The 24,057-nt window shown below is 37.6% G+C and overlaps 2 protein-coding genes across 5 annotated transcripts; one reads left to right on the plus strand and one right to left on the minus strand.

The window, feature by feature from the left end:
* Nucleotides 1-3,325: 3,325 nt before the first annotated feature.
* Nucleotides 3,326-16,849, plus strand: LOC127951653 (UDP-N-acetylglucosamine transporter). Of its 4 annotated transcripts, none has more exons than XR_008152705.1 (9): nt 3,340-3,493; nt 7,262-7,525; nt 10,910-11,168; nt 12,272-12,426; nt 12,974-13,096; nt 13,938-14,112; nt 14,251-14,369; nt 14,494-14,584; nt 16,351-16,849. XR_008152705.1 is itself a non-coding variant. In XM_052549653.1 (9 exons), exons 2-9 carry the CDS (start codon nt 7,511-7,513, stop codon nt 16,439-16,441), a joined length of 1,071 nt encoding a protein of 356 aa, XP_052405613.1. In that variant the 5' UTR covers nt 3,342-3,493; nt 7,262-7,510; the 3' UTR covers nt 16,442-16,849. The 4 variants fall into 4 exon arrangements, 3 of the variants coding, with proteins under 3 accessions (XP_052405615.1, XP_052405613.1, XP_052405614.1); XM_052549653.1 differs by having other exon boundaries at nt 3,342-3,493; nt 14,451-14,584; XM_052549654.1 differs by lacking the exon at nt 3,340-3,493 and adding an exon at nt 6,880-7,177 and having other exon boundaries at nt 14,451-14,584.
* On the minus strand, nt 16,723-22,664 carry LOC127951654 (protein FAM78B-like). Its single transcript, XM_052549656.1, has 2 exons — nt 21,630-22,664; nt 16,723-20,625 (listed from the first exon to the last, which is right to left on the minus strand). Exons 1-2 carry the CDS (start codon nt 21,962-21,964, stop codon nt 20,103-20,105), a joined length of 858 nt encoding a protein of 285 aa, XP_052405616.1. The 5' UTR covers nt 21,965-22,664; the 3' UTR covers nt 16,723-20,102.
* Between the last annotated feature and the right edge of the window lie 1,393 nt (nt 22,665-24,057).

Below are 24,057 nucleotides of genomic sequence, written 5' to 3' on the forward strand. Positions count from 1 at the left end.
ACAGTATTATTTTTTTTAATGCACCCATGAATACATCAAACCTCGTGAATCATGCATGTGTTTTAGTTTGTTAAACATTTCATATACCTGTACATACATAATGCTCATTGTAATATACCTGCCATACATTGTCAATTTGTATATTTTCGTTCCTTATCTATCTATTTGTATTTTTTTTTTTTTCATTTTGAGTTTTTTGTTCTGTCACTGTCATTATGTTGCACTGCGGAGCTTCTGTCACGAAAACAAATTCCTCGTATGTGTGAACATACCTGGCAATAAAGCTCATTCTGATTCTGATTCAGATTCTGATTTTTTATTGACATTATAGTACTGCATCTAATGACTTTAATTGTTTGTCAAAATTTTTCAAGAAATGTAATAACTATATAACTATGATTGTCCTTCTGAACAAAGATAGAATTTTGTGTGTGTGTGTGTGTGTGTGTGTGTGTGTATATAAATTACCAGCCACTTGTTTAGGTACACCTGTTCAATTGATTGGTAACACAAATTGCTAATCAGCCAATCACATGGCAGCAACTCAATGGATTTAGGCATCTAGATACAGTGAAAACGACTTGCTGAAGTCCAAACCTATCATAATGAGGAAGAGAGGGGATTTAAGTGACTTTGAACGTGGAATGGTTGTTGGAGCCAGACGGACTGGTCTGAGTATTTCAAAAACTGCTGATCTACTAGGATTTTCACACACAACCATCTCTAGGGTTTACAGATAAGGGTCCAAAAAAGAGAAAATATCCAGTGGGGAGCAGTTGTGTGGACGAAAATGCCTTGTTGATGTCAGAGGTCAGAGGAGAATGGACCGACTGGTTAGAGATGACAGAAAAGCAACAGTAACTCAAATTACCACTTGTTACAACCAAGCTATGCAGAATACCATCTCTGAACACACAACACATCGAACCCTGAAACAGATGAGCTACAGCAGCAGAAGACCACACCGGGTGCCGCTCCTGTCAGCTGAGAACCAGAAACAGAGGCTACAATTCACACAGACTCGCCAAAATTGGACAATACACGATTGGAAAAACTTTGCCTGGTCTGATGAGTCTCAATTTCTGCTGCGACATTCAGATGGTAGGGTCAGAATTTGGTGTAAAGGACATGAAAGCATGGATCCATCCTCCCTTGTCTCAATGGTTCAGGCTGCTGATGGTGGTGTAATGGTGTAATGGCGTAGGGGATATTTTCTTGGCACTTTGGGCCCCTTAGTACCAACTGAGTATTGTTCAAACACCACAGACTACCTGAGCATTATTGCTGACCACATCCCTTTATGACTACAGTGTACCCATCCTCTGATGGCTACTTCCAGCAGGATAATGCACCATGTCACAAAGCTCAAATCATCTCAGACTGGTTTCTTGAGCATGACACTTTACTCAAATGGCTTCCATAGTCACCAGATCTCAATCCAGTAGAGCAGCTTTGGGATGTGTTGGAACGGGAGCTTCACATCATGGATGTGCAGCCGATAGTACCTGAACACTCACTCCACCTTTGCTGAAGTAGCTGCCAGCTCTGTGATTCTCATCACTCTCATTGTTTACATGCGCGTCTGGTGGCTGTGAATGTGTGACAAATTCAAGCAGAAACTCAAGCAGAAAATGATTTCCTGAAATCATTTAATTAATAAAAGATTTGTGTGCACGACTGTTTGAAACTTGAATTAGTCAGTATTTTTTTTTTTATTCAACAAGGCCAGATTAAAATTGATCAGAAGTGACAGTAAAAACACTTACAATGTTACAAAAGACTTCCATTTCAAATAAATTATTTTCTTTTGAACTTTCTGGTCAACGACATTCATGATAAATGTTTCTTGAGCAGCATATCAGAATGATTTCTGAAGGATCATGTGACTCTGAAGACTGGAGTAATGAAAATACTACAGAGAAATACTAATATTATAATATATTCTAATGAAAACAACTTATTTAAATTTTTTATTTAAAAACTTTTTACAATTTAATTTTTAAAAAAAAAAACATTTCTTTCAGAAGCATTATAATCTTATGGATGTATAAACTCTACAGGATGGTGTTCATGATATACTTTGACATACCTCCTCATTGTAGTTCATGATGTGTCGTTTGATCTTGGATGAATCCACCCATGTGACAAAGTCTTCCAAACTCCTGTAAGAGTATTGCACAATAACTTAACATTTCAGTTGCCCCAGATTCAAATAAAAGTGAATTATATAAAAATTAACATTATGTTTTGTTTTGTTTTTTCCTTTAGCAGGCATCCGAAAAAAAAAGTACTGAGGGTTTTCTTAAGTAATCTTGTTACGAGAAAAGCGTGATCAGTGACAATCTCAGGCCCAACACGCAATATAACAGCTTAAAGGAACACTTCACTCAAAAATGTAAATTTGCCAAGAAAATAATAAAATGCACTCACCCTCTGGTCATTCAAGATGTAGATGAGTTTCAGAACATTAAAACAGATTTTGAGGAAATGTAGCTTTCATCAATTGATCCTCTGCAGTGAATGGGTGCCATCAGAATGAGAGTCTGAACAGCTGATATAAACATCACAATAATCCTCACCACTCCAGTCCATCAACTGACATACTGTAAAACCAAAAGCTGCATGCTTGTAAAAAAATTAATCCATTGTTAATTTGAGGACTAGATGTTAACTGATGTTCAGCTGTTCAGCTGTTCAGACTCTCATTCTGACGGCACCCATTCACTGCAGTGGATGATGAATATCCATCTTTTCTGATTGAAAAACAAACTCATCTACATCTGGGACGGTCCAAGGGTGAGTAAATCAAAGTATATCATTCTGTTGTACTGCGGAGCTTCTGTCACGAAAACAAATTCCTCGTATGTGTAAACATACCTGGCAATAAAGCTCATTCTGATTCTGATTCTGAAATGTTTGGACACAATTTTTGGTTAAACCACTCTTTTCAAATGAAGAGTTCAGTGTGATTTATGATGAAGGATGCGTCCCTGCTCGATGAAGGTTTATCGCAGTCTTCAGGTTCTGAGCCATACGCAGCTTCAGCATGATTGTGGGAAGTCATCTCCTGCAGAAAATGACAGCAATCAGAAAAAAAACAGTACACAAGAGGAACAGGCAATAGAAACAAAAGATAAAACTAGTTGCTTTCAACTTCAATTTGACCAGTTCAGCACATTGTGTTTATTTCAGTTAGTTATAGGTGCATATGGAATGAAAGGGTGTCTATTTATTATGGGAAGAATACAAAATCCAGAAGAAATACACACCCTATCATGCAATACGCACCCATAACGGCAGATGCCACTGTAAGCAAATTGGAACCTTCATTTAAACTAGTTTTGGTAAAACTGACACGACAGAAACACGAGTGTCAAACACAGTTTGGCTCGCGCTGACAGTGTGGATGAGATGCACGAGTCAGAGCTGAGATCTGCTGATGGACTCGACGCTCACTCAGCGATACACACTTGAGCTGCACTTCTGACTCCAGGTACAGCACAAACTTCACTTCTTTACACGCTCTTTACGTGTCTGAATACTTGCAAATGCCACCACATGAGCTGAACCAAACATATGACAGCATTCGGACGTTCAAACGTGCCCTAAATTGCTGTATGCTGATAGGCAGCTCATCAGATTTAGAGACACACTTTAATCAAATGTTTATAACCACAAACATTCCTGTGCAGAAAGTACAGTATCATATTCCTAAAAACACGTTAATATGATTGTGTTTTACCATGGATAATTTTTCTCATAAATGTTTAATTTTAACCATGTAAAGCTTGCCGTATCAAAATAATAGGAAGGAAAATCTTTATATTTTTAATGCAACTGTTTATTAAAGCTTGTGCCATGTTTGAAAAATGTTAAGTCCAGGTTAATCAGGGGAAAGATTGATTTACAGCTAACACCCTCCATCACTTTTGTTGACAGGACAGAAAGTTCACCATTTGTACATTCTCATGTACATTACTCCAGGTTAAACAAAAAGAAGGTTGTTGTGTGCCTGAGATTAACAGCAGACAGAGGTGAAACTTCTCACAATAAAAAAGCAGGTTCTCAAACTGCACTTTCAGGTTCCAGTGGTGTAGCTGCAGTTAAGCACTGCTTTCTTTCTTTCTTTCTTTCTTTCTTTATAGAAATAACTCGTTACCTACCAGACCCATTGTTGTTTCAGTGAACTGTAAGATAAGAATGAACCAGACTGATATTTGAACATTTCTGTATATTATGTAATCACTTCCTTGTCAAACAAGATGTTGGGTCAGGATAGATCCAACTGAAAGTATCGATTTTATGAAAACTGTGATAGTAAAAACTAAAGCTGAGAACAGTAGCTGTTAATGAAGCTGAGCCTCTCTCAGTCAGTATGCGATTGCAAGTTCAGTTCTCTTTCACATCCTATTGTGCTTCAAGTTAGGGAAGGCAACAGCATGCTAGCTTTGAAAACATAACGCCGTATTTTAACAACACGCGACTGCTTTGACAGAATCAATCAAATATCACAGCCAATCAGAAGCATGTGTTCTCTATTGATATGTTTATAATCTAATTCATAAATATTAAAACTTTGAAACATCATTAAATGTACATATCGAGTGACTGATACCATCTTTGTTACACCCGTTGGTTCGAAGTGAGTTCAGTTTTTTTTTAACGTACATCTTTGCTTTAATTTATTAAAAACATTTGAGGTAAACTAGCTGTTGTTGCTTTCAGGCTATAAATGTCACGCAAAATGATATTTAAACTCATATTAGACACGTTTAACTTTGAATAAAGCAAATAAAGGTTATCACTGTCATATAGTTTGTATGTTGTTGTTCCAGCCGCGACGTCGCGGAAATAGAAACCGTTTCTAAAATAGAGATTTTGCGTGTCACGGCTAGTTAGGACAACAACTCTGATTAACATGGAGAAGATACCTTTTATCATCGTGTCGCGTGTAGTTAGGACACGGCGTAAGATCCCACCCTCCCTGCAGAATCAGTCTCCAAAGCCACGCCTCCTCCAAAGTGCATGCTCACAGCAGACAAGAAGCTAAACTGCGTTTAAAAAAAATTAAGTGGTCAAAAAGCAGGTCATGAACATGCTAGTCAAATAAGAGGTTTCAGGCTTTTCATTAAAGGGGGGGTGAAATGCTCGTTTTCACTCAATATCATGTTAATCTTGAGTACCTATAGAGTAGTACTGCATCCTTCATAACTCTAAAAAGTCTTTAGTTTTATTATATTTATAAGAGAAAGATAGTCTGTACCGATTTTTCCCGGGAAAAACACGAGTGGCTGGAGGCGTGACTTGTGGGCGGAGCTAAAGAATCATGAGCGCGAGTAGGCTTTTGCGTTGAGAGCGTTTGGAAGCTGTGACATTACCGTGAGGAAAAAACCATCATCCAAAACAAACCTTGGCTAACAGTCAGAATCAGATCCAGAGGCTGAAATTTAACAAGAGCAGCAGAAGCAACGACGTCTCTATGTGGTATGTACTGAAACTGTATATATTTGCTTAGCGGTTTTGGAAAATGACTAAGTTCCACTTTGTCGTCTTTTTTTTTTTAAAGCTGTACATGTGGAAAGTGCAGTTTGATGCCAACATCGCATGTTGTTTACTTGATGTGCTTACGCGCTGATAGCTAAGTTAACAACACAGAGATATTTGAAGCAGTTTTACTCACCGCCTGACCCTTTTTCGTGGGACTGCATTATCCTTAAGAAATAAACAATATGCAAATCCGGCGTCAAACTGGGCCTTGTTTGTAAAACAAGCATCTTCGAAATGCAGGGAACAAACAAAAACACTTGCACAACTCCGTTGATGCTCTGTAAAAATTAACTCCATCCACTGGTCCCTTAATGCTGTTTTTTTTTTTTTTTTTGGTTATCTGTGCAGGGTTGTCTTGCCCTGAAAACCAAAAACACACTTCTTTTGTGACAATTTGGTCTCTCGCTCTGATCAGTGAATGTCTGTGCTCTCAGTGCTGTGCTATACGGGAGCGCGCGCTCTTCCGGCAGAAGTGCCTCAGGACCCATATAAGAAATTCCGCTCCATCTAATGTCACACAGAGCCAGACTCGAAAAAAACTTTCCGAAACTTGTGACAAACCGGAAGGAGTATTTTTATACTCCTACAAACGTACAACTTAATTTTTTAAACTTTGTCCATGTTTAGCATGGGAATCCAACTCTTTAACAGTGTAAAAAACTCAGTATGCATGAAATAGCATTTCACCCCCCCTTTAAGTAATATTCTAATTTTCTGAGATACTGAATTTGGGATTTTCCTTAGTTGTCAGTTATAATCATCAAAATTAAAAGAAATAAACATTTGAAATATATCAGTCTGTGTGTAATGAATGAATATAATATACAAGTTTCCCTTTTTGAATGGAATTAATGAAATAAATACACTTTTTGATGATATTCTAATTATATGACCAGCACCTATATGTGTGTGTGTATAATTTGACCCTCGACAAATTATACATTTGAGACACCCAATTTTGGTGACCACATTAATCTACAAAAGTGTTTTATATGTTTAGAAATGTCAAAAATGTCATTCATCATAGCATGTATATTTCTGTTCAAATATAACACCAAACTTTTTATTCTGACTTTATTTGTTAAAATATGTAACATAAAGTGGTCATGTAAAATTGTAATCTATTTTAAATCTCAGAAATGTTTTGCTGATAAATGGGTAAAAACCTTGTAGTTTGATGGTTCATGACAAAGTTAAGCTAAAGATGTAAAAACACAGTGAATTTGTTTTTGGGGACTGCACTGTAATCCTTAAACCGAGTGTTCTCATGTCATCTAATGAATGATTCTTGTTTTAAATATTCCTGACAAGATTTATAATGTGGGATGTATTTAGGAAAATCTTTAGTGTGTTTGGATGTTTTATGAATCGTTCTTAGGCAAAATTGTCATGTGTTCACATTAAATGCATGTCTTTATGACTGAGGCCGCTGGAGGTGGCGGGGGGCATCTCAATGGACAGGAGCTGAGGAGTTGTCCTCCTGCACACAGAGCAGGATTGTGTGCTTCACCCCCCTCACCGAAGCCTCAGAGCTGCATAAGGCCGCCTGTGTGTGTTGTGCGCCCCACCTCTGGCCAGCCTTCTCAATCCCACCCAAACCTTCTGTTTGCCAAGTCATATTTGCACTGATGTAAATCTATTAATTTAAAACTACAATCTCTTTTTCCATGACCTTGAGACTCCATTTGTCTTAATCACTATGCTTTTTTTTCAGCTGGCAGTGTGCAAATAGTTTTTTTTCCTTTGTGAAACAAAAACTGCATGAAAATATAGGATTACAACACCATATCACATCCTCCTTCTATCCGGCTGTTAGTCAGTGGGAGTGGTCATGTTGGCCTCTTTGCTTTTTACACAAGTCTGATGCATGCTTTCTCAGTAACTACACTGAGAGGACACTGCATCTGCTGAAACACAGCTGCTCAAAAAGACTGAATGCAAACTCAGAAATGACACCGCTGTGATGGTTTTAACTGGGGTGAGTGAGGATAATTGATCTGTGAAACTGTCAGAGTTTGTGTATATTGTATTGAAAAGCCATGTGGACTCTCAAGGCATGATAGATGAGAGCTTATTTAATGCCAGAGTTAATATGCATGAGTGCTGAAGGTAGATGGCATTTTCTCATGGTGAAGGCCAGATTTTATTTTAAAATGGCTCACACTGACAAATGAACAGTTACATGACTTTTTGCGACATCTCCCTTGAGGTGTTAATAATCAAACCAGGCCATTATCATTTAGTGATGTATAATGCTCTAATGGTTTGGAGGCATGTGAAAATTATTAGAAATGCATTAGTAATGCATTATGGGTTTATACCAAGTAGTGTTGTTAATTATTTACTCTGTATAAATAAATCTTTATATATATTTATTATATTTTATAAGTTATAAGTGCTTCATACAGGTATGAAATGTACTACATGTGACAAATAATGTGTAATTTTTAAACTATTGAAACGTATTTTAATTACATAGGCTACTATTACAATTAATTACATACTAATATTATGCATTATTAGATGCATTGTAAATTATGCAAAATTACAGCATTTTAATGGTAGATTCTCTCTCAGTGAATGGGACACAGATTTTACTAGTAAAATCTATATATTGAATAATATGTCAAATAATGTTCTTAAGCCTTTTCTTCCTTTGGGGAAGCATTCCAGTCAGAAATAGTTTACTATGAATGTGTAACGATGAGACCGAGATGTTTGGATCCATATGCAGTAGTTTATTAAAAAATGGTCAGACAGGCAGAAATCAGGAATGGCGTCAGGTATGTCAGGGGATATCCAAAATCAGCAACAGAAACGAGCAGAGGTCGGGGCAGGCAGCAGAGCATCACAGTCTACACAATCCAAGATCAAACACCGAAGGAAAAACACAGGGAAAACAACACCGGAACTCTTATTTTGAAATGTCTGAACTGTTTCGGACTGATCCTTCACATGAGAAAGAAAATTTGCATTCTTAAAACCATCTAAAACGTATTATATAAAGGTCATAATGTAGACATTGTCATAGTTCATCAACTCGAGTGCATAAGCAATCGCTTGACATAAATGTGCGCTATTCACTGATTGAGAATCACTTTGAAGCAGTCAGAAGCGTTGTTGAGCGAGACTGTTGAAACTGCAACAGCTCATCCTTACATTTTACAGTTCACGCACATCTATTTTTATTTGCGACGGAAGGGCCTGCACTGTCGAGCCCTGCCCCTGTCTTTGTGATATATCCGCCGTGTCTGTGCAGTGCAGCACTCGGGGGTACGTCAGCGGTAGTAAACCATTATCGCGCACTCAGAATGAGCAGATATGAAATGAGGTAGAAGGGAGATTTTCCACTAGTTAATCGATCGGGATGGTTTCATTTTGTTGGCCAGATGAAAAAAGGATACATATAATAGAAGCAAATATGTTTCTCCATACAGAATATATTTGGGCAGCCGTTAATATACCTTGGCGGCCTGCCCAAGTTAAGTCTACAGGTGCATCTCAATAAATTAGAATGTAATTCAACTCAAATGGTGAAACTCGTGTATTAAATAAATTTAATGCACAGAGACTGAAGTAGTTTAAGTCTTTGATTATTTTAATTGCTATGATTTTGGCTCACATTTAACAAAACCCACCATTTCCCTATCTCAACAAATTAGAATATGCTGACATGGCAATCAGCTAATCAACTCAAAACACCTGCAAAGGTTTCCTGAGCCTTCAAAATGGCCACAAACATTCATTGCCAAAGAAGCTGGCTGTTCACAGAGTGCTGTATCCAAGCATGTTAACAGAAAGTTGAGTGGAAGGGAAAAGTGTGGAAGAAAAAGATGCACAACCAACTGAGAGAACCGCAGCCTTATGGAGGATTGTCAAGCAAAATCTATTCAAGAATTGGACTGTTGCCAAGTGGTCCAAAATCATCTTTTCAGATGAGGGCAAGTTTTGTATTTCATTTGGAAACCAAGGTCCTATAGTCTGGAGAAAGGTTCAGAAGCTCAAAGCCCAAGTTGCTTGAAGTCCAGTGTTAAGTTTCCACAGTCTGTGATGATTTGGGTTGCAATGTCATCTGCTGGTGTTGGTCTATTGTGTTTTTTGAAAACTAAAGTCACTGCACCCTGTTTACCAATAAATTTTGGAGCACTTCATGCTTCCTTCTGCTGACCAGCTTTTTGAAGATGCTGATTTCATTTTCCAGCAGGATTTGGCACATCCCCACACTGCCGCAAGCACTAAAAGTTGGTTATATGACCATATACTGTGTGCTTGACTGGCCAGCAAACTCACCAGACCTGAACCCCAGAGAGAATCTATGGGCTACTGTCAAGAGGAAAAAAATGAGCTCTGACCAGTTTGCACTTTCAAAAGAAACCTGGGTTACCATACCACCTCAGCATTGCCAAAACATTGTTCATCTCCATGCCACGCTGAATTCAGGCAGTAATTAAAGCAAAAGGAGCCCCTACCAAGTATTGAGTACATGTACAGTAAATGAAGACCAACAATTAAAAAGAAATATATATATATATTTTTATTGGTCTTATGAAGTATTCTAATTTGTTGACACTGTCTTCTGGACAACTGTCAGATCAGCAGTCTTCCCCATGATTGTGTAGCCGAGTGAACCAAACTGAGAGACCATTTTAAAGGCTCAGGAAACCATTGCAGGTGTTTTGAGTTGATAAGCTGATTGACACATTCACCATATTCTAATTTGCTGATATAGTGAATTGGTGGGTTTTTGTTAAATGTGAGCCAAAATCATCACAATGTAAAAAAACCAAAGACTCAAACGAGTTTGAGTTGAATTACTGAAATAAACTTTTCTGACACACACATATATTATTAAATATAATAATAAATCATTTGAAAAGAGGTATTTGTCCGTTAATAATTCAAATTGATATTTTGATATTTGATTATCTGTATATATTAGTGGTCAAACGATTAATTGCATCCAAAATAATTTTTTTTTTTACAATTATATATTTATATAATTTATATTATAAAATATACACAATAAATATACACAATACACACACATATATTATGAAAAATAAATCTTTTATTTTGGATATATAAATAGAGAATTAATTAATAGTAATAAAAAGTAAACTAAATACATTACTTTAAATTGCAATATAATGTCATGATATAAGAGTTTTTACTAAGTTTTTAATCAAATAAATCCAGCTTTTAGAGCATAAAGACATACAAGATTTTAATGTTTCAAAAACCTAAAAAAAAAAAAATAATCCCACTGAACCAAACATTTAAACAGTAATGGTGTATGTCCATATCCCATGTCATATAAAAAGGTATCAGGCTTTAATCAGCTCTGTTTGTCTCTCTCTGTTAGACTAAACAAGGACAGTCGTCCCTTTCCTCAGTCTCTGTATCATCTGAGGTGTCCAGTATTTCCATGTCGTCCACCTCATCACGACTGAAGTATGTCTCTCTGGGGGTGCTGGTACTGCAGACCACCTCCTTGGTGCTGACAATGCGTTACTCACGTACTCTGCAGTCCGACGGGCCGCGCTACCTGGCGTCATCTGCCGTAGTGTTTGCTGAGGTCCTTAAGATTGCTGCATGCCTGCTGCTTGTCTTCAGAGAACACAGTGAGTTTGCACCTCCTCGTCTGTGGCATGCAGTCTGTCTGTAATGCATTAGATCCCTAGATTATAGTACAATCTTTTGTTTTTCTTATAAGTGTTTGTCTGTCTCCAGGGTTTCACTGTCTAATCCATATCATTGTCAATGTATTGTTTTTATTATTTCCCGGGATTTATGTCATTGTGGCTCTATGCTATGTATATTTTAGGTTATTTTAACCATGTGCTAAAATATAAAAAAGGTAATAGTGGCTGTGTATGTCACACAATGCTGAGATAAACACACAAAGAAGATAAAAAGTAAATGCAAATAGTCTTTAATGAATCACCAAAAGGGTAAATCCAGGACAGAACAGGCAGGAGACTGGGGCTTAAATACATGTGATGACGAGGAGAGTTAACAAGACACACCTGAACCAAATGACACAATCAAACATGAGGGAAAACTAGGTCACGGCGCACATGATGGATGAAAACACAATAAAAACAGTCCAGGGGTGTGACAGTGTGTCACAATTTAAACTTTTTTTTTTTTCCCGCAATTCTGAGTGTATATTTCACAATGTGAAGGTTTTTTTTGCAATTTCCGAGGTTAAATATCACAAAATGAATTTTTTTTCCAGCAATTCTGAGCTTTTATCACAATTCATACATTTTTTTTTTTTTTGTGTGTGGAAATTTTGAGTGTATAGCTCAACTCAACTCAAACTTTTATTTTCATGATTCTGAGATTATATTATAATTCAGATGATTTTATCGCAGTTCTAAGTTTATATCTTGCCATTGGACTTTTTTTTTCATGGTTCAGAATTTTGTATCTTGTATCTTTTTTCTTATATTTCTGAGTTTATATCTCACAATTTGACCTTTTTTCTTCTCCTAATTTATATATTTTTCTCGCAATTTTGAGATTGTGTCTGACAGTCAAGAACTGTGAGAAGAACACTCCCAGTAAACTAAACGTTTTATCCTGTTTATAGCAAGCGTAATATTCAGAATCCTTTGTGTTTTGTCTGAAAGCGTCGTTGAAACAGCGATCTCATTCTTGTCAGGAGCTCAGAGCAGCAGAGGAGAGCTGTCTAATGTTCAGTGCTGTGTGTGCCTCTTAGGTTTCAGTGTTCGTGGACTGAATCGGGTGTTGAAGGAGGAAATAATCAACAAGCCTCTGCTAACGCTGAAGCTGGCCATTCCCTCAGGTATCTACACCCTGCAGAACAACCTGCTCTATGTGGCTCTGTCAAACCTGGATGCAGCTACCTACCAGGTGAGAGAGCACAAATCCAGAGGAAGACACCTATAAACATTGGTATTTATTGAGATATGTCTTCAAAATGGAGCCAAATAATCAATTTATAACACTTGTTATTGTTAGAAATATATCTATATTTATATATAGTTAGCTGTGATGACACTGTTGCTTAAGTTAAATGTTTTCCTTCAGTAAACTCCTTCTTCTATCACTCCGATTCAGATGTTTATTGTGAGTTAGTTCATGAATGACAAACATTCAAATTCTTCAGAAACCTGTTGACATTTCTACAGAAACCTGCAGGTCCCATGGAAATAGCCTTGTGAGATATTATCACAGATTGAAATATGTGATCTATTTGAATGTGTTTTAAAATGTAATGTATTCCAGTGATGCAAAGCTGAATGTTCAGCATCATTACTTCAGTCTTCGTGTCACATGATCCTTCAGAGATCATTCTCAATGGAAAATAATCAAATTATTCTCAAAGAAAACAAAAAATGAATGTGTTTTTATTTTTTTTTGTAGGCACACTTTATTTAGCTTCTCATTGGTTTTCCAGGTTACATATCAGCTGAAAATTCTCACTACAGCGCTGTTCTCCGTGTCCATGTTGGGGAAAAGACTGGGCATTTACCAGTGGCTCTCTCTAGTCATTCTGATGACTGGCATTGCACTCGTCCAGGTAAGGACAGCAGCCTTTATTTGTTTATCAGTTCTTGTGACCGTTAAAATGGACGCTGACTGAGAGTTTGTTGTTATCATGTTGCTAACCTAAACATGCTATATTGTAAAAAGCATAAAAATACATAAAAGACACAAATATTGGTTAACACAGTTAATTCTTATTTAGACTGAATATTGTTTCCTGAAACTGTATGCTTTTATCCATCATCTTTCATGTTTATTTCCTCTGAACTTGCTGCAGCACATTGTGCGATTGTATAAAAAGTCATATTGTATTATATTATATTGTATTAACAGGTAAATAAGTATTTATATATACAGATGCCTAATTCTTTGTTTATCTTAATCTTTAATCATTAAAAAAAAGTTTTCTCAAATCAGTTTTAATATTATATAATCTACATTTTTTGTAAAATATTTTCAAGTTATATAACTAACTATATATATATATATATATATATATATATATATATATATATATATGTGTGTGTGTGTGTGTGTGTGTGTGTATGTATGTATATATATATATATATATATATATATATATATATATATATATATATATATTTGTATATATGTTTTTTTATAAATACAAATATATTTATCTTTGTTCACTATTTGTTTTATATATAATTCTAATTTAATTAAATTTTTTGATTTTAATTATATTTTTTATTTATTTTAATTAAATATTTGATTTTTGTAATTTTGTAAAAAAAAAAAATCTATGATGTATTATTTATTTTTATTACGTTCTAGCACTGTTTTTCTCTCAAAACAGAAAAAGGCTTGTCTATGCTGTAAGTATGACTCCTCCCATGTTTACCCTGACCCAACAGTGGCCAGCTGAAGTCTCGTCCAGCACCGAGCAGCAGGACCTGACCGCCGGCTCTCAGCTGATGGGTCTGCTGGCTGTACTCGTGGCCTGCTTCTCCAGCGGATTTGCTGGCGTGTATTTTGAAAAGATCCTCAAAGAGAGCAAGCAGAGCGTCTGGATCCGTAATATTCAGCTAGGTCTGCGGATGTTTAGTAAAAATGTGAACCTAGAAACAGCCCATTTTTGTCCTGAAAAGAAACAAAAACACATTCAGCTTTGGTAGCCATCGTTTACAAGTGCTTTCTCCTCCACTGTTGTTCCATCGTTCTTCTCAGGTTTATTTGGGCTGGTTTTTGGACTCGGGGGAGTGTTTGCGTACGACGGAGAAAGAGTGCAGGAGAATGGACTCTTTCAAGGGTACAATCATGTGACGTGGACTGTGGTGGCTCTTCAGGTACGTCTCCACTTCTTTTTCATTATAGCACATGCCACATGGTGTTATTTGTGTTAAACGTGCTTCACATACTTCCTGTAGGCTTTGGGTGGGTTAGTGATTGCAGCTGTCATCAAATATGCAGATAACATCCTGAAGGGCTTTGCCACATCCATCTCAATCATTCTGTCCACCCTCATCTCTTATTTCTTGTTGGAAGATTTTGACCCTACTAGGTAAGGCAGTTGCATTTGTATTTGGGTCTTTCTTTGGGAAACGGTGCCATGTGTGTCCCTTACTACTGGTAAAATTCACAAGATACTGAATAATCAAAGTGTAAACACAGTACAAGTGTATTTGACTTGAGTGTGTACGTGGCTAGAGTTCATCCCACCCTAAACTCACGCAAATCGTTACTGTGTTGAACTGTTTGGGATGGGTCAACAAACAGAGCAATCGTTTGATTTGTTTGAAGTGCGCTCTTAGACAGTTAATTCACACTTCTTCATTAAGCAAATGGTTTATCTAAAGATGTATGTTTGTGTAGATCCACACACAGGTGTTCGGTTTGTACTGTTTTACAACACCTTTGTTTGTCAAACGCGTCTCCTGACTAGAGTTACATTTTTGTTCATTTACATCTGTGTCATTTTACATATTTAAATTATGCATGAGCACATTATCATTTCCTTTGAAGAAGCCATCAAACAGTCCGTTTATAGCAGGTGTGATAAAGACGTGGCGTGGATCCACCGAAAAACAAATCAGAGGTTTGTGTGCACACATTATATTGGTTTGATATGGTCATCATTTTCCATTTTAGGCTGCAGCAGAGCAGATGCGTTTGAATTTATTGTGTTGTATGTTGTAGTTTGCAGCGGTGGGACGTTTCTTTTAAGTGCACACACAATATTTGCGTCTGAAACTGGATCTGTGGGTAACACAGCTCTCCCAGAGAAACACTGAGAAGATCAATGGTTTTTAAGGAAAAGTATTACCATCAATAAAAAAATGAATTTCACACTAAATTATTACGTTTGCACAACGCTAAATAGGTGAACATGTTTGAACGTTGAGTTTGAATCTTGCACCTTGCACATAATATGCACATATAAAGCAATATAAAAGGAGGCACTCGGGTTAAAAAGTTAAACTTAAAAAAAAACATGTATTTGTACTTTCCGAAGACGAAGCACCCTGAGGAGCCGTTCACACAGAATGCGTTTTTGCATTTTTGCTCTGGTATGCTAATTATCCATTGTATGTAAAGATGCACATAAAACGTGTTTTTGTGTTTTAAAAATGTGTGGGGGTGGAATAAAACAACTCAGGGTTTTCCCAACTAGAAAAAAACCAGACATGCAGCGCTCAGTCTGAAATAGACTCTCATCACGGTGCTGCCGTTTTAAGTTACGCAACGCTAATATTGACACAATTTAAAAAAAAAAAAAAAAAAACACATTGGTGGACACACAGCGATATGGACACAGTGAAATGAAAAAATGCAAGAGGTGTGTTATTTAAAATTGCAACTACTATTAATTCAAGTTTTTAAAGCGGTTGATCAGTGCCAGGAAAGATACGATGCAAAAGATGTGAGCGCATCAGTCAAAAACACATGCGTCTAGCACAGGTTTATGGAGAAAAATGTGATATGGAATGCAAAAACTTTGTGTTTCCACATATTTAAGGTAACATTTATTAATTTATTTGTAACAAAAGTATCTGCTATTATTCAGGACTCTATTGAAGTTGTAGCTTATAGGGTTGATATAATGTTGCTCTAATCTGAATATTGTTGGTGATCCCTGAACGTCTATGACAGCAATGTCCCTGGAAATTTCAGCCTGAGATGCGAAAATATGATTTCTTGGCAGTTCAGCAGTAACCTTTTCAAATGAAATTATTAAAAAAGTTTTGAAAATGGCACCGTTTCTTGGGAATGACCCACTTATTGCACTTGGCAGAACTTGAGGAGAATGAAGCTTTTTTTCTTTTGTAGTGTGTTTTTCCTGGGTGCGATGCTGGTTATCGCTGCTACGTTTCTCTACGGGTATGAGAGCACACTTGCCGTCAACCCGAGTAAAGTATAGAAGACTGGACATGAGATGATAAACCGTCATCAGGAGATGCTCTACTTCAGGACAAGAGAACCGGTGATATTGTAAGGACGCTATCAGAAGGTAGCACGAAAAAACATTCAACCGTGCAAAACTTGAGTTATATCATTTCATGACGTCAACACACTAACACCAGAAATGAAACTCCTGCTTCTGATGTATTAGGTGGCAGGGCTGTTTGTTACACTCAGCGGAGGATTTTAAGGACTTTGTGTTTACATATAATATGAATCTCTGAGACAGAGCCTCACAAATTCAACATGTTACAGTTTCATATTTATTTTGTGTGCAATACATGAGAAAAGCGATTGTTTTACTTGAATGTATCCTTTGAGAAACATCATTTTCATCATTTTTCAATAAAAAGTGTTTCTAAAGCGTCTTCCTGTCAAATTCTGGTAATAAAAACAAGTGGACTCTCAAACGTTGAACCATTAGGAGTAATGACTGCATTTTGATTTGTCTAATAATCTGGCATTGTGGGGGAAAAAACACTCCTGAGAGATGCGCAGTGCATTTTTATTAGTCCTTAAATGAACAGAGTGAACTGTCAGACCTTGTTGCTCTCAACTGGGGGTTTCAGTGGAAATATATATATATGGTGCATCACAGTTTGTTTTATGCAGAAACAACTTGCATGCAAGAAGGGAGGTGAAAAATCAGTTCCCCCTCTAACTGGGTCTTTCTCGCCCTTAATGCAACGCTATGAAACTTTCCACAGTAAACTCCGTCTCTTCCATTGCATAGACTTGTTTTGCAGTGGGAAAGCATGGGGGTATGAAAGAAAGTGGGTTTTAACCATTTAAGCAACATTTTTATTCCTCATTTCAGCACACATTCCTGTTCTAAGAAATGCTGAAATCACTAAAAACCAGTAATTTGCTGCTGGTGTTCTTGCATTTTCAGATCATGACTTTATATGTTTGAATGCATCTTTATTAAGATGATCATCTTGAAGAGGAATATGGCTTTGACAGAGATACAGAAGATGTAACTGAGAAATGATAGAGGGAGATGAGGTGAGGTATTTATCAGGTGATGAATTCTACCTTGCTCCAAGCTTTAGTCGTACTGCATGCATCTCACCTTCCAATGCAACTTTCCTTTGAAAGTGATTTTAGGCAAAGCATCAGGCATGAATAAATGCTCTGTTAGATTTAAGAGTTAGTCATTGTTATTATTTTCCATTATATCTCCAGATTGGATATCACCTCTTCATTTCCAACCAGTCCAATGCAATGCACAATAAAACAATACAATTCACTAAATCAAAAGCATGCAAATAATGAATAAAACTATCAAGTAATTTATAAGTATTCATTTAGCAGTGTCTCATGAAAGCATTAGCCACACACTTTATACTTTATGCATGTTAGTTTGTTGGTCTCCAGAGAAAGATGAAAGAACCTAAAAGTAGAAAATGTATATTGGATTAATTTTTTTTAATATATGTATGTGTTTTTCACATTGATTTCTTTGAACCTTCTTTGTAAAAAAAAACATCTGCTATCTTTATATAAACCTTTATTTAAATATTAATTTGCATTGCTTGCCAAGACAGCAGGCAGAATATTTATTTTTGTTATTGTTCCTTTTTTTTATATATTTAAACAGCCCTGTATAATTTCTTTTTTATTAGCAAAAGCATTATTTTGAAAGTAAGTCCAAAATGTACAGCAATTGGGGATATGATTTTACATAGATAAAAGTTTTCAGAAAAAGTCAAGGATGTTTTGTTTGTTGTTTTGAAAATTCACTGCATGGACAAAACAGTCCCAAAAACATCTTTTTGTCCAACAAAAGAAAAAAACATGCAAGTCTGTAACGACACAAAGGTGGGTAAAGAATTGTCATTTTGGGGTTTACGTTTTAGCCCCCCTACACAGGTAAAGCTGACATTTGTAATGGAAACTCAATTTGGTCTGTGTCATACTTACACAAGGAGTCTCAGTGGGAGAGGACGGAGTGAGACGGGGACGTGGAATGGCACAGATGGAGTGTGTATGGCATGTGACTAATCTGGTGAATGCCTATGGTGCAGCCCCCACTGCGTAAACTCAAACGGACCCATGTGCGAGCATAAACAAACTCCTATCGACTCGCCGGTGCCAGGATGTGTCTGATTGGATGAACAGCCCCAATGCATCATCGACATTACTAAATACTCTCCGCCTCAACAGGCGGCTGTCTTCATGCACTCTGCGGTCTTTTTCTATCTTTCGTAAAAGATAATTGCTTGCATTTGAAATTAAGCCACAAGTCTCAATCGACTGAAAGAAGTTTCAAAGAGTTTTGCTAGTTGTCCTATAAAGCAAAAGTGTACATTTCCAACTGGACTTTTGGTGACCTCCCTTGGTTCTTTTAATGTCACTGGATTCACTTTGTGTTGTATGGGACCAAACATTCAATCTTTTTCATGCATTAGATAACATCCGTCCTGAAATTTTAGGGCCTTGTTGCAAAAAAAAAAAAACCTTAACATAATACTCTTAGTAATAATTGTACAGATATTACCACTAAGGGTTTTCCAAAAGGGACAGTTCACTGAAAAATGAAGATTCTGTCATCATTTTCTCACCCTCACGTCATTCTAAATCTGTTTGATTATCTTTCTTCTATGAAACACAACTGAAGAATGTATTCTGCTGTATTTTGTCCATATTAAGACTTGACTTGCAGGAACCAGTGTGGTATGACTTTCGTTGACGTTCACCCTATTTAATGTAGTCTGCGTATGCATGCGTTAATCAATGATTTAAAATTTTCATTTAAAGCGATCACATTGCTCTGGAGGACTTGAAAGATACCAGTCGAGTTGCACTGATTAATGTTATGCTACATAATGTTTGGACCCCATTGGCTTTCATTGTATGGACAAAAACAGCTGAAACATTCTACAAAACACGTGACCCTGGAGCACAAAAGCAGTCATAAGTAGCACTGGTATATTTGTAGCAATAGCCAAAAAAAACACTGTATGGGTCGAAATGATAGATTTTTCTTTTATGCCAAAAATCATTAGGATTTTCAATAAAGAACATGTTCCATGAACATATTTTGTGAATTTCCTACCATGAAAATATCAAAACTTAATTTTTGATTCGTAATATGCATTGCTAAGAATTACATTTGTACAACTTCAAAGGTAATTTTCTCAGTATTTAGATTTTTCTTCACCCTCAGATTCCAGATTTTTTAATAGTGGTATCTCTGCCAAATATTGTCTGATCCTAACAAATCATACATCAATGGAAAACATTTTTATTCAGCTTTCAGATGATGTATAAATCTCAATTTCAAAACATTGACCCTTATGACTGGTTTAGTGGTGCAGGGTCGCAAATCTTCTTTTGTGTTCTGCAGAACAAAGAAAATAGAAAACACGAGGGTTACTACATATTCATTTTTTTCTGCAAATTATTCCTTAAACCTAGTGGGTTCATATAGTACTAGTTACTCTTGATCATTTGCTGTCTGACCAAGTAAAGGTAGTTAAACCTCATGGTGCACGCAGAGACTTCCCTTCTCGACTGACTAGTTCAGAGCAACTGAGAAACCCAACAAAACTGGGAATCCACAACGGCCAAACAGTGCATGCAGCCTTCAATGTCCCATAGGCACTGTTAAGACACCCTTATTTGGGTGGTATGACTACCAGAGGTTGTCCTCTCCTGGGCCTCCACATTAGCACCTGGGCATCGTTGGCATTGGGCCTGCCCAGAGCGTTGGGCGGGATGGGCTCGTTGTTGCTGAGAATGTGTGGCTGTTCCTGGTGCTGCCGTCCCATCAGTTTGGCACGAGAACCAAGCGGCATGGAAGGATCCACCTCAATGTCTACACGCATACGCCAGCGCACCGTTTGAAGAACGATACGCTCTTTGGTGTCTGCGTTTAGCGCCACCAGCCAGGTGATGAAGCTCTGGTCTCGGGTGATGTGCGTGAGCATGGGCGTGTTGCTGTTGCTGATGGGCACCGCCCAAGTCACGCTGGGGTAGAAGTTGTCGTTCATACTCACCGTTAGCCGGGACGGCTTGGATGTGGGGCCTGAGAGGGTCACTGTTTCGGTGGTGTTACCGTACCAGGGATAACTGACACCGTCAGAATCGCTTATGGCCTTCACCCGTCCTTCTCGAAGCTCAGGTAATTCCCAGCTGGACCTGCGGAAGGGAAATAGCGGTCAGGAAAACAAAAGAGGCATGAGTCCAAAGAGCGGTAGTGCTTTAATACATCAAACGGGCGAATGAGGTGAGAGAATAGAGATGGGACGGTGGGTGAGCACAGACCTGCTCAGTACAGAGTGTCTCATACAAATATGGTAAAACAGTGATTAAAAGACATGGGGCTGTGAATGAAATATTCATGAACGTGTTTTTGTTTTTGTTTTTTCAGTTACCCTTCCCACTCATTTTAATGATCTCTTCCTAAGCTGTCTCTGTCCGCTTCTCTTCTACTCTGATGGTCTCCTTGATGATCCTGTATTTTAGGGTGAAGTTTAAAGCTTGATTTGGGGCTTGAACAACAACATTTCCCTCAATTTTAGAGGGCAATGTTAGGAGCAATTTGGCAAAATAATGGTCGATAGATTAGGATCGGAATTCTGAATTGAAGCATTGCCTGTCTTTCAATTCATAAGTGCAAGTTTAAAATGAATGGGGCACAACTCACAGGAAGTAGAAATAAAAATGGAATTCAACACAGGAAGTATATTCTGGGTAATGAATACCCTCTCCACAAGACCAGTAAATCTAAGGCTTTTTCAACTTTTCCACAACTTTGGAAAGAGGCTTTATTACGTTTATTTTTTTATGTCAAAATACCGTTATACAAATGTCTATTTCAATCTACTTTTCATTCAAAATTGAATTGGAGTTCTGCCTCTTGTTTGCTGCTTTGCTGGAGTTTTAAAAGCATTCTAAGTTCTTTTTTGAATGGTCCACCCTTCAATAAATACAAAGAACAGATTCTACAAAGATAAAGAGATGTCAAACTTTGCAACCTGATACTCATTCATTTCTCAACAATAGAAGACCACCACAAACCCAACAGAAACACCATTGCACATAAAAACCTCCAACATTTAGTTTTAGTTGACTATCAATATCATGTAACACGCACTGAAACTTGAGCTTGTCATTGTTTGGTTGGTTTACTGATTACTCACATGCCAATATCACCATATGTATTGAAGAACTCCATTTGGGTGCACGCCTGAATCCAGCCCACGGTCCATGTTTCGTTTCTGGGGACCGGGGGCATCACGATCCCGGCCGATGCTCTGAAGTACGGGGTCTTGTATCGCAGGACAATGGGCGAATTCTCCTCAATGATGGTCGGGCATTGGTCAATGGAGGCTGAGACCTCATAGACCACTATGTTCTCCCGTCGGATGCGGGGCTTGCAGGCGATGCTCTGAATGCAACCCATGGTCCTGCTTATTAGGGGTGTCAATGTGGCCAATGACGGAAAAAGGAGGATATATTTGAGCAATATATTCATTGGCACTTTTTACACCCCTTGAAACGCTGACAGACCCTCGTCTTCATTTCCAACTCCATATGTTCTCGATAAACCCTTCGGGTGAAAGCGCTGAAAAGCATGTCTGCTGTCGACATGTTTTGATGCATTTCAGAGCGCGCGCGCGCGTGTGCGTTGTTCTAGCGCATCTTTGAGACCGATGGAGAAGTGTAACGGGAACACGGTGCTGCTGTGGAGCTGAGGGTGTGTGGATGATCCGTGTCGCCTGCTCCCGAAGCGCTGGAGTGCCGCACTGCCCTTGATGCTCGTCCCCAGCAGATGTGATCCGGCCTCCACCGATTCGGACACCCGGTGTGCGCCTGTTTCCCGTCCTCCTTCCAGTTCACGCGTCCAGCTGTAGCTCTGAGCCCTCTGATCCTGGATTTTCTGCTGGGCTCGGGCATGTCAGTGGTGAAGAGGGAGCCGGTGCTGCATAGAGAGGGTACGCTGGTTATATTTCCTCCAGGTGAACGACCTACCCAACATTTTGTTGATGCGGCTCCTTCTGAAAAGGGGGAAGCGACACACAGACGGATCCGGCCGAGCAGGGATTCAGTGCATCTGATTTACAATGCAAACTTGGGTGCTACTTCTAAAAACGCAATGCATGTAATGGGCATCACTAGACTAATTGTGTGTTTCTCCTTTGTGTGTTTCCATCCCTTGCATCCATAGCGAAGACACCCTGTGCAAATCTTTGAAGAACACGAAGATGGTGATGGAGGTAATAGCAAAAACAGCGCATGCAAAATCCCTGTAACATCATATAGCGCAGTGATTTTTAAATATGTTCCTCCAATGAAAAACAGCAGAGAATCTTAACGCAGACATGTGCCTATATGGTCGCTGTTCAGTTGCAGTGAGGTGCTGATCGGTGTTGCCAGATTGCGAAAGAAAAACAAGCAACCTGGATGGTGAGCGTGATTTCACCAAGTACAACATGTTCCTGGATCAACATCCTTGTTTCTCCTGGAACAACATTCTAATCAACCAATCAGAATTCAGATATAATTTTTCAGAAAATGTCTGTTTTAGGCTTATAATCAGGGTTAGGTGTTTTTTACACCCTTGTTAATCAGCTATCATTTCCCACTGATTTTAGGAATAAATTAAGTTTAGGGGTAGGGGTGTTAAGTCTATATTTTTGGACAATAAAGTTGATACAGGATCATCAAAAGATGTTGATCCAGGAACATGTCTTACTTGGTAAAATCCCTGCGACCCAAACTGGACATGTTTACATAAAGGCTGGATCAAGCAATGCTAAATTGCACCTTATTATTTTGTAATTAAATAAATTAAATCTAAATAAGTGAAAAATGATCCCTGTCGTGCTTATGATTGCACTATTTAATATTATGTTTATATGCACCTAGACATAGGCTAAACAATACTGAGAAAACTGTTCTTTCAAAATACACAATAAATAATGTTTTCAAGTTTAACTGTTTAAATTATGTTTAACTAGTTAAAAGTTGCCAGAGTAGGCTATAATCAAGGTATTTATTTATTTAGGGCCGTCATACTTATTTTTTACAGAAATTAAATCGAAGTTTTGAAGTGTAAAAGTACAGTATCTTCAGTGGATTGTACTGTTGCTTAACAAAATACAGATTGTACAGCTGATGAAATATCTTTCTGAAAAAGAAGGTTCAGTAGCCTAGACAAAAAAATTAAATAAAATATCAACCTCTCACATACTCATTTTCATCTGTGTTCAATTCAGTATGGTGTCTAACATGATTAAGGTTTATAATAAAACCTTTTAATGTCACTTAACTTGTGTTAATATATTTTATATTTTAATTAAATATACATAAAAACATTAAACTTTTTAGAGTTTAGACCATGTTGTTTTGGTTGTGGCAAAGGAGTTATTAAAAAAAAAGATCCAATCTTTGTTCTTGTTTTGTACTTTAAGTGCTAGAAAAAATAACTAGCTATACTTCTGTAGTTTAGACGAACTTTTCTTCTGAGAAAATGCAGAAAGACTGTGATTTGTCATTCTTTTTGCTTTGATAAAGGTCAAGCATCAGCAAACCTGAAATACGGTAATATACTCTGAACATTAGGCC

The sequence above is a fragment of the Carassius gibelio genome, chromosome B2, assembly GCF_023724105.1.
Source record: "Carassius gibelio isolate Cgi1373 ecotype wild population from Czech Republic chromosome B2, carGib1.2-hapl.c, whole genome shotgun sequence".
NCBI lineage: Eukaryota > Metazoa > Chordata > Actinopteri > Cypriniformes > Cyprinidae > Carassius > Carassius gibelio.